The following is an 18,028-nucleotide window of genomic DNA, read 5'->3' on the forward strand; positions in this document are numbered from 1 at the left end:
ACAAACAAATGATGGTGTTGGGGTGAGTCTAAAACACTGGTTCCCAAGGCTGAGTGGACTTTTACGTCCTTTCAAATATATTTTTAATAACTGTAACCTTATAATTTAATTACTTTGAAATGTCAGTCTCAAAACTATCAGAACTCTGACCATAATTATCAAACCAGAGACTACAGTAGTTTCTCAAATGTGAAGTACAAGTAGTACTAAAAATACCAAATAATGCACTTGTTCCCATGAGGTGAACCAAAGAAAATAATTGCTTTTGTATATTAAACAGGATCTGAAAATTAAACCAGAAAGAGACTGATGTCTTCTTCATTCTGAACCTGTGATATATCAAGAGTTATGCTCATTTTCTCTCTAAACTAAACAAGCAGCTCTTAGGCAAGAGATCAGTACATCTGTGATCCAGGATATTAGATGTAGTTGTATGGTTCCTATGTAAATATTAGATTGGTCCACTAGAAAGCTCATGTTCTTTCTAATATCCCAAAAGTCCCCATAGCTTGCTTTATCTGAACAGAAAAGGAGAAAAAATGTGTTGATTTGGAGTTGGTGTTTGCACAAGCAGAAACCATTGATGGTCTGGACAAGTGGCAGGAAAATTCAAGAAGCTCCAGGCCCTTGACAAATTCACCTTTGCTCATGAAAATACAAATATTTTGAAAACCAGTGCATGATTTGGCAGTCTCACTGCACCCTGTTCCCATTTCAAGGAGTGCTGAGCCCTGACCCCCAAAACCCTGGGTCCCAGTACCAAGAGTTGGCCCATACTGGGCTGGGTACCTCGAGCTGCTGCGTGAAGGTCGTGCTCAGATGTCCTCTGTGACCTCCAGGAACTTTTACATTAGTAAAAAATGCAAAAAGTAGTTTAACTCATTCTTGTTAAAAATATGTTTTTAGCCTGTGCCTGAGCAGGAGGTTATGTCTCAGCAGAGCCAAGGAAATAAAAGTGTGTTATGTGCAAGTCATGCAAACTCAGCTCTGCTTTTTATTAACTTGCCCTCCCAGCTATGCAGTAGAGGAAAGGAATGTGCTGGGCTGAGGGCATTTTGCTATATGGATTTATAAATCAAATCCACAAGGGCAAAGTAATGAACTATTTAACTGCTAGGAACTGTTCTTATTAGCTCCTACATTGATTAGCTTTGATCTATGCCGTAGAAATAAATGGAAAATGTACACGTATTATGAAATAAATAGTAGAACAACTTCTGGCTTACTGACCTCTAAATCTAAAAGAGCAACACTGCTGCCTGTCTCATGAGCTCTCAGAGGAGCCACCTTTATTTATTCTTTGCATATTTTACCATGAAGACAAATGTAACTCAGTTATGTCACATTCCAGCCCCTGTCAGTGCCAGGAATTCAGGTGTGATCTCCTCTTCCAGGGTAAAAACATGTATGGTGTGCAGTTAGACATAAACACAAAGATACAATAGGATGACAACAGTCTTTTATTTAATTTTTGGAATTTTTTCTTCCTGTGTATTTCTCCCTCATTACTGCCTGTGCACTTCCAGTCAGTCCCTGATGGCACCACCATCACTACAGGACCAGGACACAGCCCAGTGCTGTCACCTGAGACCCTTCAGCCCCCATTTCTGCCATGTTCTTACCCCTGCTGGTGCTCTGCAAGCATTCAAAGCAAACAGTGAAGGTCTATAACTCGTGCAGTTCAAAGCAAATCCCTGGCTGGAAGGGATTTTTTCATCCCTAGTTCTAGTAACTCTGAAGCTCCACCTTCTCTGGAACATCAAATTTAAGCTTCTTTTCTTCACATTCAGGATGTTTAGCAATTTACTCCTTCTTACCATTTATCATTCAGTAACAGAAGCTCTGTGCCCACTTTTGATTAGTACAGGACCGATTTTAAATTATTTTAAAAGGTATTTCCTTGAAAATGAAATAAAATTATTTTAAAGTCTTTACTGCCTGATATAATTTAAGCCACTAAAGCGCTAGGTTTTCTTTTTTTGCATATAAAAGCCAATGAGTTTATTAATACTTGAAATGTAGCCATTTAAAAAATCACCATGTTTTAACTGTGAATATAACTGTGAATGTAATTGTGAATAACTGACTAAATTAGCTTTCTGTAAAATCTCAACCATAAAATGCTGATTGATTTGGGACCCCAAATGTAATTAGTGTTGTTTTAGTCTGTGTTTGTTTTCCTGCTCACCTATGCACTTCACTACTTCTCTGGAAGGTTTCTGCTACAAATACAAGGTTTTTTAGATGCTTTAAATATGGCCATGTGTATTTACTTGTGTACATTTACATCTTTGCGTATTTGGCTTTATTGCACTTTGCTAAGATAGGTCAGTGTTGATCATTCTTCTGGGCAGAAAGGGAAGAAAATAAGTTTCAAACTATGTTAAAATTTAGGATGGTAGAGCACTTTGCACCTAAATATTCCCATAAGCCCCTAACTAAATCTGTCTTGTACATGGTTTTTATTTATGTTGTTGCATCTGCACTTTCATTCTTGTTATCAGCTATAGAAATGTCAGGTTACAGTTCCCTGGGGTTGCTGTTGCAGGATTTCCAGAACTGAGAACAGGAAAAATTGCTGAAAGCCATATATATATATAACCCACTCCCTGGAGGTTCCCAACATGCTTTTTTCAGAGCATATGTTTGCATCTTCAGGAGAATATAAGCATCATTGAGACTTGCCTAGCACTTGATTTAAGTACTTAAAGCCTCTCTGATCCCTGGGAATCCCATGTCATGCAGTGCACCTGCAGCATGTGCATTTGTGCCAGTGCTTGGGGGAAAGTGTTTGTGTGTGCATGGGAGGTGTTAATTCTGCAACCCAGCTCTCTGCTAACGCTCTGTGTTTGCCTCTGCAGAGCCAGTGGATCTCAGTGTTGTGTCCAAGTGCAACCCCTGCCTCTCCAGCCCCTGTAAGAACAATGGGACGTGCAGCAATGACCCCGTGGAGCTCTACCAGTGCACTTGCCCTTTTGGTTTCAAGGTATGACTCCAAATGAAATACATGAGGAGCAAGGAGCTGTTCCCCATCACTTGTGGTTCTTTAATTGTGCTGTGAGAAGTGAATTTTACAAGCACTGGGCTCCAAAGTTCCTTGCTCAAGCAGGCTGTTGTGTGAATTTTCTGCTGTGCCCTGCCACACATTTCGTCCTGTGCAGTTGGAATGGCTGTGCTTTGTGCTGTGACTACACAGGTCATCCTGAGAAACTTGCCCTGGTTGCCCCTGTTTTGAGCAGGGTGGTTGGGCTCTACAACCTCCAGAGGTCCCTTCCAGCCCTGGGCATTCTCTGGTTCTGGGATGTAGATATCCATATAAAATGCCAAGCTGGTTTTATCCTCCTTTTTTGTTTCTTGTTTTCTGCCAGCAACAAGATCACCATTTCCTAGGCTCCCAGCCAAAGGGAAGGCAGTTCAGATGACAATTCAGGGCCAGTTTGGTCCATGGTGACAGAATGTTGACACCTGTTAGTTTACACCCACCTGCCACAGACTGATGAGCAGAAGAGTGATCCCTGATCAGACACAACCCCTAAATCAGCTGTCTCTGAATTCAGAGCACTAAAGTCCACAGAGGGATCTGCAAATATGAATCCTGTGGATTCCAGTCATTGTGGGCTTCCTGATAACACAGTGGGAAATGGGGAAAGGATCATTGAATAAAGCAGTTTCTTCAGCAGTGATGGATAACTCCCCTTGTCCACACTGCACTGGGAGAGCTTCAGGACACCAGGGCACTGTCTCCGAGCTGATGTAGCTGGAATCTAGCTCAGGAGTCAGTAGCTGAAGGATTAAGTATAAGCAATAAATGAGGCATATGATCTGTTCACAGCCTGGGGGGTTTCAGGTGCTATGGCCAACATAGGCTGCATCCTCCAGATTGGGATTTTATTTGCCTCTTTGGATATTTCTTACAGTCCTGGTCAGTTGAAACAGATTCTCATAAAACACAAAGTAATAAGAATTATAGGGGAAAAAAGGAGGGCAAAACCAGACATATATGTGGGAAGTAAGCACAAGTGACTGTGTGTTACGTTTCAGGTAACATTTAGGAGTTAATTGGTTCTGATGATATCACCATTTCCCTTCTCTGTTTTCCTGGGATCCATCCCAGAGTAATTGACAGATCCACGAAACACTGGGAAAGGGAAAATATAAATCTTATTTCGTCTATTTCACCCCAGTGCCCCTACTCAAGAATAATAACAGTTCTCCTAAATAATTGAAAAAGGCATTGGAAATTTCCTGTCATTAGAAGTCTTTCTACTCAGTGGCATATCAACCAGAAACTTTTCTAGGATTTAGAAGATCATCTTGTCAAAAATCTGAAAACCTGAGACTACTTGATAACACTCTGTTTATCTCCTCAGGTTAATAAGAAAATGGTCATTTTAATTTGATGTTTAACATAAATTATGTTGAGTTCTCCAGGTGGGAACTTGAAATGTAAATTATTTCAGAACTAGCAGGCAAACACATAAGTCTTTGCATAAACCTTACTCTGTAAGACATGTATCATGGAGCAGGTATCCAGGTTATTTTAAGTAAAAATGTGTTATGAGCATATCTTCTCTTTTTGGACCTTACATTTTTGTTTGCTGGTTGTTCTTTTGGCTTTTTGCAGTATCCCTTATTCACTGGGATAGATTAGATAGAAAGTTACTGGATGCATTTATATTGCTAAAAGACATGTTTATGAAGGGAAGATTTATTAAAAAGAAAAATCCAGAATAATCCTCTAGTTTATCAGCACGTTGTAGTCTGCATTAAACCCCAGGATGCATCGTTTTCCTTGGAGGGGTTTTGCTAAACGCTTGATGTGACTCAGTTTAAACATCTCACAGAGCATCCAGCTTTCCTCCTCTCTCACACACTTTCTCAGGTGACATCAGTGTGTGAATGCAAAACCCAAAACCACTGTGAGCTTGTGAGCACCAAGCTGCCAGCCAAGCATGGCAAAGAGCAAACAGACCAGGCATGGCACTTGGAGCAGGGTTTAAAAATACTGGCTAACAGTTCAGGGAGAATTGGTGGAAATTGAATAAGCAAAAAAAAAAAGAACTGTGTGTCTTTACCACAGGTTTTTGAATAAAAATGAAATATGACAGGTCCAAATGCAAACCATATGAAAGGAGCACTCTATCTACCATGCAGTTCTCCACCAGAGATTCATGCTAATTCAATAACAATACCTTGCTTCCTTCTCACCAGCCAGCACCAAACAGCTCCATCCATCTGGAAGCTATTTGCCAGACCTTGATAAATTGCCCTAAATCTGCCCTCTCAGCATTTGTTTTTTCTTGTTTGATGTAGATTTTAAAAAAATCCTCTGTGGAAGAGTGCATCAATAAAGTGAAAAACCCACCCTTTTTCCAAATTTAAGCCGACGGCTTCGTAATGTCCCCTGCGAAGGGGCAGGCATTACAAGCAGCTTTCTGGGTTCCTGTGCTCATGCCAGTCTTCAGAAAAACACAGGGCAGAAAATCACCTAAGTTGCCAGCTGCCAGAGTGGTGCCTGATGGATCAGGACATTCTCCCAGTTAACTGCATTCTCCAGAGCTTGTGGTCTGGTTTTCGCTGTCACACTGGTGACGGTTCCATCTCTTACTTTTCATGCTCACAGAGATGTTTTTGCTATTGAATGTATCTTTTGTGGGGCTTTTAGCAATTTCAGTGCTGCCCTTGATGGTTTGGGTAAACTCAAAAGTGAGATAAGTCATGGACCACCTCATCTGCGAGGCCATAGGCCCCAGGGGTGTTTGATGAGGACAGAATCAGAGATTGCTCACTCAGGAACGGGCAAGGCTGAGCTGATAATGATCTTTGCTGCTGCTCTTTCCTTAAAATGGGTGATGAATATGCTTGTTGAAGATAAACCACGGCTGACACAGTGCTGTTGTGGCTGTATTTTTGGGAGGAAGCTCCAAGGAGTGGGCTATGGCACTTCCAGCATCTGGCAGCTCAGAGCAGGAGCAGGAGCTCCAGGGTACCACCAGTGCTGGCAGGAGTTGGCTCTCCATGTTATAAAACTCATGTTTTCATATTAAACACAGGCATAGTCATTCTCCAGTGGGTTGGTTTTTTTTTTTTTTTTTTTTCTCTTCTCCATAACATTATTTGAATGATTATTTAAATAATATGTGTGGTTTAGATTGTAAAATCTGATTGTAAGTAGAGAGATGGAGCTTTCTCCTGCTGGAAATGCTACTGGCCACCTGCAAAAAGCAGTGAGTGTGAGTGCAGCTGGGAAATAGATAATGGGAACCACCAGTTCATTGATTCTGTAGAGTGTGTGGCTTGTAAGTATTCCCACTGATATTGCAAAACTGAGTCCATGGGTGTTGGAATTCAAGAGATTAATCAAACTTGCAATCAATAAGCCATTGGAAAAAACTTCATTTGAATAACTATACCAAAAACTAAGGTGAGTGAAAACAACACTCTGTGTATTTTGTCATTGCTTTATTCTGAAAATGCCCTTTTGGAGTTTTTTGTCTGATTTTTGTCTTTTATACTTTATTTTTCTTAAAATTGAGGTAGCAACAAATAAAGAATAATTTGCCTTCTTTCAAATAGAATTACTTGTAGAACTGGGGAAATAGTCTAAAATACATTTTTTGTTTTGTGTGAAATGAAAGAACATTGCCAACCCAGAACAGGAAGTGCAGTGCCTGCCTAGGAATGTCCACAGCCTCTCTGATTGCTCAGGTAAAGCAGCCAGAACTGCTGGGATGCAGATGTTTGTCACCTCTGGGTTCTGCTGTTACTGAAAGGTGTCTGAAATGGAAAGTGAAGATAGGTAAAATTGGCACAGCTCACATCCCACACTCCAGGCACCAGATGCTGATGCATGTCTGTGGCTCTAAATTTTATCCAAATCTGTTCACCTCCCTGTTGAGTTCAGCCAGTGTCCTGACTTCTCTTGCAGACCTGCGGTGTCTTGAGGGTTCAAGCAATTTCACCAATCATCCAGAATGACAGATACAATTGGAAAAATCCTGGGTAAAGCTCATGGGCTTTGGAGAGACAGCATTCTTTGCAGCCAGACTCTTGTGGTGGGAGGCATTACAGTGAAGCCAGAATGATATTTAGTGAGGAAGCTGGCTCCAAATTTCTGCTAGGAATTTGGCTCTTCCCCCTCCCCACCCCCCATGCCTGGTTTTTGTCGCTGGAAACAAGTTCAGAAGTGGAGGGTCCCAGAGCAGCATGTCTCTGGGAAATGGGGGATTCACACATATCCCATATTGTGCACTGATGAAAATTCTGTGCCAGCACTTCTGGGGGGTCAGTGCAGCTGAGCAGGAGCTGTGGTGCTGAGCACGAGGCTGGCAGGAGCTTTTCTCAGCACTGTCCCCGTGCCACAGGTGCTACCCTGGCTGTACCCCTGGCTCATGGGGTGCACTGGCCCTGCCTGTGCTTGGAGCAGGAGAAGTTTGCTGTTTATTTATTTAAATAAATTTGCACTTTTATTAATTTAAATAAATTTGCACTTCACCACAGCGAGGTTCTGCAGCCTTACACAATCCATGAGAGCCCTGCAGTAGGGGCAGCTGGGGAGGATTCAGCACAGAGCTCAGCGTGGGTGTGGTGGTGTTTGTTCACCTGTAGCTACCTGGGGCCAGACAGAAACAATTCCAACGGGGCAGTTTCTCAGTGATGCTGACTCGGGTGGGGTTGAGTGGATGTAACCCAGTGTAGAGTTTGGCTTTTGCTGTGTGAGAGTCCATGCCTGGTTTGTCAGGCTGATCCTCTGTGCAGATGTAGCTCTGTGCTTTTGTTTCTTTGGCTCTATTAACACACACGTGGGTCCCCATTACTGTGAGGAACTTAGGACTCCTGAACAACTGACTAATAGGATTAAGCAGAAGCTGTTTATTGTTTATATTACACACATATTTATAGATTCTACAAACTACTAAGTACACACTTCTTGTTTGGTGCCTTTGTCTTGTTCACTGGTTTTTCTGCCTGCATTTCTCAGAGTATGTGATTGGTTACAGTCCAGGTGTTTCACAGCCCTCTGTTATCCATCTCTTGTGGTCTTGGTTTTCGTTTTCTCAGCCTCTTCTTTCTTAATTCAGCACAATTTATGTTTCAACAGCCTTGACAAGTTCTTGGGGCTTTGATAACAAACTCAGAGGCAGGCTGGCTGGTGCACACTATGGCCTAACCCTTGCAAATACATTGCAACACCCCATGTGCATCCTTCAGCACACAAATAAATCCCCAAGCTGGAACTGCAAAGGGAGAAGAAATTGGAAGGGACTCTAAGCAGCCTGCCCTCATCCACAGGAGCCAGGAGAGCAAACTCCTCACTCTGCCTCCACAGGTTGCTCTGCCCTGGCCTCTCTTCTCTCCCAGTGTCAGGGTCAGGGGACAGGCACTGGAATGTCAGCTCAGTGCCAAGATTTTGTGTAGAAGAAATCAGTGCAGCAAAATGCTGTTTGTGTGAGGTGGTTCTGCCTTGAACTTTCATTCTAATAAATTCTCCTGGAGTGTGTGTTCATGTGATCTGGGGTGTTTTATTTTTGTTTGATTGTTTTAACCATACTGAAAATGCCTATTAATGAATGTTGAAGAAGCATTTTCCACTCGTAGTAAAATACAAGAGAAAGCCTTTAGGGATGACAGGTAATGGGTGGCCACATAAAATGAGCAGATCTGTATTTATATGTGGATTTTTAGGGCAAACACCATTATAAGAAGTAAGTGGTTATAATTTCATATAAAGCTCCTAGGGCAGAAAAAAAATGCAGAAATCACAATATTTTCTTCCACGTGCTTATTCTGTAAAATTTATCATGCAGCAGTCAGACTTGTGTTACCTGCTTTTTTCCCTTTCTGTTGTAGTAGGTGTAAAGAAAATGGAGATTTACATGTAGAAGAGCATAAAATGAAAGGGTTAGGGAGGGATTACTGCCCCAGTTGCTGGCTGAAGGCATCGAGGCAGGAACACACCCACCACAGGCCCTGTAAAAACCCACTCATGTAGTGTGGCAAGCCCTAATGAGGGCTCCTAACAATAAAGCCAGCTCTGAAGAAGTATTCTGATTTTTGTGGAGCCAACAAGAAAGCAGATGTTGAGCAGCTTCAGGCATTGCCTGTGTTTGTGCAGTGCTGCATCAGAAGGAGCTGAGCAGTTCAGGGATGGGGAGCTGCACCCACGGGTGGGCACTGACACATTCATTCTCTTGTCAGCGTGGATTATTCCCCCTCACTGTGGTTTTACTACTGTTTTCCTGGTCTAGTTCTAAGTGAGTGACCAGACTTCCAATCTTTCTTTTCCCAGTGTAAAGGAGAAGTTTTTATTGGCATTTAGTCTGAATTTTAGGCTCTTGCTCTTATGCTTGCCTGGTCCTGTTACACTAAATAAAATTTTTTTCTTCCTCTGTGGTTTTTCTGCCTTTCAGGTGATTGCTGGTTCCTATAATTCTGCTTAATCAAGTTCTGTTTAACCAGATCTTAATTTTCTGCATCCCACCATTTCTGCATGATTGAACCAGTTGACGTAGTTGGCCACAGCTGAAAATCCTTATTGTAAATTTCCTTGTGATTTTCTGTCATCTGTTATCCTTGAGGCTTTCTTGGCGCTGAGTGTGCTCGATGAAATGGCTTTTGGGTTTCTTTTGTTGTCCAAGAACATGAACAGAGATTGACCTGGGAGGTTGATTGCCTTATTTTCTCCTTTCCTTTGGAGATGATGGAATTGGTGAAGTTTCTATAAGCAGGCTAAGATGAAAAGAAGAGTAAAGCCCCTCCTGTTAATAGAAATTATCTAATGCCAGACTCGTTTGGGAATTAGATTGGGATTAGATTAGTGTCTAGGGTAAGTGCACAAGCACTGCAGGTAAGGTTGTCCCAAAACTCTCTGACCCCCATGGTCCCTGGGGTCCCCTTCTCATACTTCTGAGAACCTCTGAAATAAATATTGTGCTCTTGCCTCACATAGTGGGCATGTTTCACTTGTTTAGTAATCTGAAAAATTCATGTGCATGTTTGATTCTGTCGCTGCTGCCTGCCTGGGTTACCTGCCAGTTCAGCCCACTGTTAGATTTATTTCACAGAGGATTGCTGGTGTCTCTGAGCTGGGAAACCTTGCAGGGGAAGCTTTGCAGATCTTCCACAAGCAAAACAGATTACACTGATATTTCTGCTGAAATAGTATGTATTTCACTGTGAGACCTTCTATCAGCAGAGAGCTGTTGCAAACCAAATGCCTGCATCCCTAACAACAGGGATGTGCCAGCAGAAGGCTCTTCCAAGGGACTGGGACTCTTCCAGCATCCTTAGCTCTATTTATTTCAGAAACCCAGTGAGCTTTTTGGAGAGATTTTTTAATCACATAATCTCTGCCTCATGTTAGGCTTCATTGGGTTTCTGTTTATAATGTGTGCTCCTCTCCAGGCAGGCTGTTCAGTGGCTTAAGTATTAGCATTGTTAATTTAAAATACAACAATTATATTTTATTTCTATTTCTTAAATCATATTGATAGTATTTTTGTTATCTATACAAATGTCCAGTCTTTATAACTTTCTCTACAGAGTTCACATTGAAAAAGAGGCACTGACTTTGGATAGCCTGAAAGGGAAAGTTTTATTGTCACTGCAAAATGTACTTTAAAATAAATAGGCACTTAAGTATTTTGAAGGTACTAAAAACACTGTTCTCATTCATGAATACTGGTTCAATTAGAGACTACATAGGAAATACTCAGTGCTGGATTTACATCAAATATATTGGGTTGTATTTTATGTATAGAGTCAACCCTCAGCAAAATTAACTATTTTCAGTGTCCCTAATTTTCTTCTGCGCCTCCCAAAATGTCCACACAATGGTATGGATCAATCAGTTGTAACCTTGGAAGCTCTAGAGCACCTGTCCCATCCAGTCTGGCACCTCTGGACTCATTTCAGACATGTGCTGTGTGAATTGACTCATGATGGATTAATGACATATCTCCTGTCATTGATTAAAAGCTTAAAAGACCATTGAAACCCAAAGTGCATATGTAAGGAGAGGCTTGGAAGGGCAATCAGGATTTGCATGGTAATTAATATAATTACAAAATAAACCTCAAATGTCCACAGAGAATTAAATTCCATACTCACAGGAAAAGAACCAGAGTTTTTAAAAAATAATATGATGAATCCTTGCACTTTGACTTTGACAGGCATATTCTTGATTACTAGCTGGAGAGGTAATGGAAGGTGTATGATACCCTGGAGGGTCATAAATCTTTCTGATTGAAATAAAATGAGGCTTAAGAGAGCAGAGTTTGCCTAATTTGCTATAAATTGACAATTGTGATTTATTAACAAGGACAAGGAAGTCACTAAGAAGTGCTGCTGCCATGGCCAATTATTGTTTAATCAGATGCCATATGAAGCTAGACTGCCATAGGACGTAACTATACAGTGCTGAAGATGGTGGCTTTTAAATATTGTCTGTATTTTTACTTCTGATAGTAACACTAAGAAAGTTTGCAGAGGGTGCTAAATCAGCTGAGTGATGGGAGGGGCAGCACAACAACAATATCAGGGTTTCTTCTTTTCATAACCTGCTTTCTGAGCCATTTAGCAAATAGTATTTCTCATGTTAATGAGTAGGAGGCAACTCTGTTGTAGTATGGATGTGTCAGTGTAAGTACACCTGTACAAACAGAGAGGCTGAACTGAAAAAACAATTCAGATTGTTCTAGGTAAATTCGGATTCATATTAAAAAACTTTTATTCCAAACTAGAGGTGGATGAAATAAATTGATTTTTCCTGCTACATTAATTGGCTTCTAAACAGCAGTCCTCAGAAGGCACAGTTTTATTACCCCATTGGGATGGGTGACTGAAGAGAAAGAATTAATCCATCCCCAGTGCGAGTGGCGATTCGTCCCCGAGGTGTGGGTCTCTGTAGCATGGTCTGTGTTCAGGAGGAGTCACGAGATTTTTGTGAACAACAGATGATGAAAATCTCTCAACTTCCACCTGGCAATCTGAAAGCAGTCAGATCCAAAATTGCTGTGATATTTTCCATGCCTTGCCAAATAATTTGTATATATGCCTGAGCAGATGGATCTAAGGTATTCCCTGCCAGCTCTTCTGGTTGTTTGACCTTGCCAATGAGCATCAGATGCATCTTTTCCAGACTGAGGCTTAGCCACTATGTCCATGGCCAGAAAGAGCATGAACAAGGAAAGCAGTATCACCTGGATCTGCTGAAGAGCTTCACGCTGCTGTGTGTGGATAGCAGGGTGTCAGCTGTCTGCATGTATCTGAGGATCAGTGCCAGCAGGAAATCAGTTTCAAATGGCCTCACTGGTAAAAGAACACTCCCTCCCAATGCTGTACTGCTTAGCCCTTCCTTTAAAGGAATTTAAGTTAATTTTATATTTTGAAGTTAGTTCCATTCTTCACACAGTTTGCAACCTCTCTAATTATTTGGTACCATTCCCTTCCCAAAGCTGTGTTTGCAGGGATCCATCACGTCCCTCATGCTGCAGTTAGCACCAGATGCCCTGCTTGCTTCCATAACTGCTGTCAGACTTGCAGTACATGTAAAACTTCTTTTTATGATCCCATTATAGAAAATACTGGGTTTCCCTGCCTTGAAAGGCTCTGAAATATACAACCATGAATAGAACTTGAGAGAATTTTTCCTTCTTACAAGTTACCAAACTTGTAACATAGCGTGTTGGCTGTGAGGCTGAATTTATGGTATCGTGTTTCCTCGGTCAATTATGCAAAATTCTTCTTGTTTCTCCTTTGTATTTATGGCTGCTAAATGTGTTTATTACAGGGAAAACTGCTTTTTTTTTATTACAGGGAAAAATTCTTTTTTCCCAGCTTAGTTTCCTAGTGGAATTGAACTTTGTGATAAAACTTTATTCATGAGACATCTCCTTCCCTTCATGCCCTGGAAAATTTCAATTTACCTTTCAGTTTTGACTATTTTTGGCAGAGGGATAAAGGTTTCAAGTGGTGAAAAAAGTGACTGGTAAAAAATGCCATTAGGTCAAAATTAGCATCAGTTTATACCTTATTGGATAGCTGCATGGCACAGCTTTGATCAAAGTTCTCACTTTACTAAGCATGAAAGAAGTAAAACTAAAAGGAAAAAGCTGCATTCAGAAGTTCAGACTGAATTCTCTTTCTGTGCTGAGTGTCTGTGTCTTCTACTGCTTCTGGATTCTTCCCCCTCTCCTTACCTCTTGTCCCATCACATCTCATTTTTTTATATGAAGCATTAGGAAATCACTGTTGCACACCACATTTAACCCTTCCCTCTGCTGCTGGATCCTGCAGACCTGAATTTAAGGGCAGGTCCCACTGGCACATCCAGGTGTAGCAACACTTCAAGTGTGTGCATCAACCTAGATCAGAATAATTGAGAAAAGTGATAAAATCCTTGCCACACTCTGTGGGAGCAGAGCACAGCTCAACAAAGTGGCAGCAAGTGTCCATTTATTCTCCACTTCCCAGGATTAGGAGGCCAAAATGTTAAAGCTACTTGTAGGCAGATACTTGTAGGCTGGAATAACATTCCTGGGTATACTCAGAGAACACAGTGTTCTTCTCAGTTATCTTTCCTTGCATTTTCCTTCCAGCCTGTCATGAAGTGGAAGATTTAGTAAGCCTTTTCCCTTAATGTAATGGTTTCTTATTAACTTCTGACCAGGAAACCCATAAGTGTTTAAATGTTTGTGAGGCTGACAGTTGGATGTGGATGCATTACTCCCACAATTAGGAATGTAAAGGACAGAGTGTGCAATACAGTGTCTTTGTAGATGCAATTTTGTCTGTTTTCCCTAAAAGCTTTAGCTGTATTTAGACCTTGATAATTAAGTTGTTTATGAAAATTTCCTGGTTCTTAATTTAAAGTCTCTATCAACTATATTTGTCTTCATTTAGTATTTTTTGCTAAACACATGAATGCCACCATCTGTTCTCCACATATACCATCTAACTAAAATTCATTATGAGCACATTGTATGTTGTTAACAAGTCGAATAAACTTTGGTATTTCTGTTGTAGAGCTTATTTTTCCAGCATGCTGTGAAACACTGTAGTCATTGAACAGGGCTGTAATTAGCTGCAAAGAGGTCTCCCTAGTCACAAACCAGTGAGGCTGGTTAGATTCCTGCCTGTCTGCAGGTGTCTCCCTTGCTGCCTGGGTCGTGTTTCTCCTGCAGTCAGCAGTGATGGTTTTATACACCAGAAGAATTCCACCTTCTGCCTGTGGTGAGTTCTGTGCTGCCACCCCTTATCAGTGCCTACTGCTGTTAAAAACAGAAGGATCACATTGGGATAGACAGAGTTCAAACCTCTGCCACGTGGGTATGAATGAAACTCTGGGTCTGCACAGACAATACTGATTCTTGAAAATTAATTGAAAAAAATTATTGCAGTGGTCAAAACAGTGTCAAGGTAAATGAGCGCTTTTTTTACTGTACTATCCCTTGTTCTTCCTGCTGAGGGTTTTTATTAGGTTTTGCTACTTGTTATTGGGTGTTTTATTGATCATGATATAATGTTCCCAGTATTGGATCCTTGTAAAAGCTGGAATTTGGCACAGCAGTGCTGAGGAACAGCTTGTAGATACTGTAATGCCCACTACAGGTAATTTCAAACAAAAAAAAAATATTCTTTCTAGGTATGGTGACTAGTTCTGTTCTCTCACTGAAACATGGAGCTGGAGCAGCCCAGATTAAGTCTGGACCAGCTGAGATACTTCAGCTTTAAAAGGATAACTGGAGTCGGATATACATCTTTTAATAATTTGCAGAAATTTCCTGTTTCAATGCCTAAACCTTTCCACTCCTACAGAAAATGATAGAAAAAATATAAAAGTGTTTTGGATCTGATGCCTTCCTATCAGACTAGACAAAAATTTATTGTATCCCAAAAAAGCTCTAGAAGAAAAATATTGCACACAGAGGGACCTTCATCCTCTTTCTGTGAATTGCTGAGACAGTCCTATCTTCTTGCCTGTCCTTGAAACAAGTCTGCACCTCTATTTCTGCTTCAGACCTCATTAAAAGACTCTTTAGTCTTGAAGCAAATAGACAATATTCTCCTTTGTAACAATAGTTATTTCCAGGCAGTGTAACTCAAGGAGTATTTCCCAACTCACAGATAAATTAATTTTAGTGATGCTTGACAGCAATTCCATTTTTCCAGTAAGAAGTCTTCCAGTAAATTGAGACTGGAGAATTGCGTTATTCATTTGAAAGATGTTTCTAGAATGTCTTTAGGCTCTTCTGGGTAGTGACAGTCTCATACAGAAATAAAATGGCCTTGCTTTGCTGTAAATTTATTAGTACCACTATTTTCTGCAGCTTCTCTCCTCTCAGAGTTCCTTGTCTTCCAAAGTCTTCCTTGTTAGAGACGTTGTACTTGTTTTGTGGGCTCGCAAGGTGCTATTGATAAAGTCAGCTCTGAGAAGATAATCCTCAGAGAAGGATTAAATGTTGTTTGCTCATTTATTACAATGAGTAAACTGAGTCAGAGAGACTCTAATTTTCTTAAAGGCATATAGCAACTCATTGTTGCAATTGTCTGGTTCAGCAGTACATTCTAATGGGTTTCCATGCTGCCTGAGGCCCAAGAAGCCAATAATTAAGCCATGTTCAGTACAGAAATGAGAGCAGAATTTGTCATGCGAAACTTCATGTGCCAGTGCAAGAGACTGAAAGGGCCTCGCTCTCATTTTAACATTTATCTTTATTAAATTTTTACAAGAACATTCAAATTAATCTGAGTAATTATAGTGGAAGTGATGGGCCTGTTTTACATGGTGTTCAACTGTGACAAAAACCTTCAGAAAAACAGATGCTTTGCTGCTTGCTCCGCTTGGCTGCCAAGGGTTTCATATTTTAATGATGCAGGGGTGAAGAATTTGTATTAAATAGAAGTAGCTGATGTTAGTGAAGTATCTATATAACAATCAAAAAAGTATAAAAACCAACAGCTTCCAGCTTCACTACAAGAAGGTGGTGAACACCCAGGATTCAGGGCACAGATGGACGAGAGGTGGGCAGTGCTGGAGCAGGGTGGGAGCGGATCAGTGTCACCGTTCATGGTCCGCATCCGCACAGCGCTGCGGGCCACATGGTGCCAAAATAAAACCTGCATGAGCTTCCCTCGGCACCCTCCCAATTCTTGCCTGAGACATTTGGGGACGGGATTTCAAATGGAGAAGGACAGGCTGCTTGGCACACGGAGCAGGGATGAGCAGAAAGCCTCTGTGCCAGGCCTTGGGTGAGCGCCGTGCGCGCTGCCGGCACTGCTGCGCTGGGGGATGAGCTCACAGCGAGGCACGGGTGGCCAGGGCTCTCTGTTGGCCTTTGGAAGTGTTTCTCTTCTGATACAGCCATGGAGAAGTCTGTCCCCCTTTCCCTGTATTTGCAGGAATTTTAAAATGCAAAGCTGCGTCTCCTCACTCTGGGGAATGCTGGAGACAGAGCCTCAAGAAATACAGCTTTGTTAACAAAGCTCCTCTGTGGTGTTGGATGAAATTATAATATAAAAAGTATAATTTATGTATATATATACATATTACTGTATATAATGCCAACAGTATGAGGCTCAGTAAGGTCAAGCTAGAGCCTGTCCTTGGGTCACAACAACCCCTGCAGCTCCAGGCTGAGGCAGAGGGGCTGGAAAGCTGCCGGGCAAGAAAGAACCAGGAGGTGCTGATGTCCAGAGACTGAACATGACCCCACGTGCCCAGGTGGGCAAGAAGGCCAGTGGCACGTGGTTTATACCAGAAATAGATTGTCCCCCTGTGCTCAGCGCTGGTGAGGCCACACCTCGAGTGCTGTGTCCAGTTCTGGCCACCATCACTGACATTGAGGGGCTGGAGTGTGTCCAGAGAAGGGAACGGAGCTGGGGGAGGGTCTGGACAGTCACAAGGAGTAGCTGAGGGATCTGGGGGCCCAGCCTGGAGAAAAGAAGGCTCAGGGGGGACCTTCTCACTCTCCACAAGTCCCTGACAGGAGGATGCAGCCAGGTGGGGGTCAGCTCTGCTCCCAGGCACACAAGGAAATGGCCTCAAGCTGTGCCAGGGAAGGTTCAGGCTGGATTATCAGAAAAAACTTCTTCACTGAAATGGTTGCTAGGCATTGGAATGAGCTGCCTAGGAAGGGGATAGAGTGATGGTCTCTGAAGGTGCTCAAGAAACAGCTGGGTGTGGCACTCAGTGGTGTCACGGTGGTGATCAGCCAAAGGTTGGGTTTGATCCTGGAGGTCTTTTCCAGCCTAGTGATTCTGTGATACTCAGTGTGCCTCACTTCTTCACAAGACTTCTCTGTTCTTCACGTGATGGCCACATGTCCTGCCTGCTGCAAAGAGCTGAAGATTTCAGTGGTATTTGGAGGACTGACCCATAGGACACGTGAGGAAGAGCCAAGCACCAGGAGTGGACAGACCAGATCAACTGAACCCTTAACTAAAGTTCACACTCATAAGCTGATTTGGGTTTTTTATGCCTCAGTTAGGCTTAAAAATGCACCAACTTCAAGATAAGCACTCTAAAGACAAATTAAGACAAAAAAAACAGCTACCTGGACTGAATTATTGTATCTCCCAAGACATTTTTCTCCTCTTGTCTGAAGTAATCTACCAGCTTTCCAGCAGATAAGCTGGCAGAGGTCCACTGCTAGCAGGATCTTCAGCAGGAAGAGCAGAGTGATCTCTTGAACTTCTTGTGATTGCTCAGATCCTTTGAGTATTGGGGCTTTTGGGTGGCTTTACTCCACCCTACTATGTCAGTAACTGAAAAGCAAAACCAAGCTCTTCAATGTATTTGCCAGTTTTGCAAAGATCATTTCCTTATCAGCAGAATATAATGAGCAGAGAAATATGTTTATGCCTTGAGGGTCAGTAAAAAGTCAGTACAGTGGAGGTTGCTCGAGCTGGTGAGGTTCAGTCAGAACTGAGGTATGTTCTAGGGCAATCTTAACGAATGGAACTGAGTCATTGATGGAATCTTGGTGTGTTCTGTGCAGAAATCCAAACTCAGCTCTCAGCACACAAA

General features: G+C 41.9%; 1 protein-coding gene across 2 annotated transcripts in view; it reads left to right on the forward strand.

The window, feature by feature from the left end:
* The window catches only part of SLIT3 (slit guidance ligand 3), a 472,224-nt gene that overhangs the window by 399,666 nt on the left and 54,530 nt on the right, over positions 1 to 18,028 (forward strand). For both annotated transcript variants that reach the window (XM_053956603.1, XM_053956604.1), the window contains exon 26: positions 2,862 to 2,986. In XM_053956603.1, the coding sequence (XP_053812578.1) occupies positions 2,862 to 2,986 (125 nt within the window). The remainder of the gene's footprint in view (positions 1 to 2,861; positions 2,987 to 18,028) is intronic.

The sequence above is a fragment of the Vidua chalybeata genome, chromosome 15 (genome assembly GCF_026979565.1).
Source record: "Vidua chalybeata isolate OUT-0048 chromosome 15, bVidCha1 merged haplotype, whole genome shotgun sequence".
NCBI classification, from domain to species: Eukaryota; Metazoa; Chordata; class Aves; order Passeriformes; family Viduidae; genus Vidua; species Vidua chalybeata.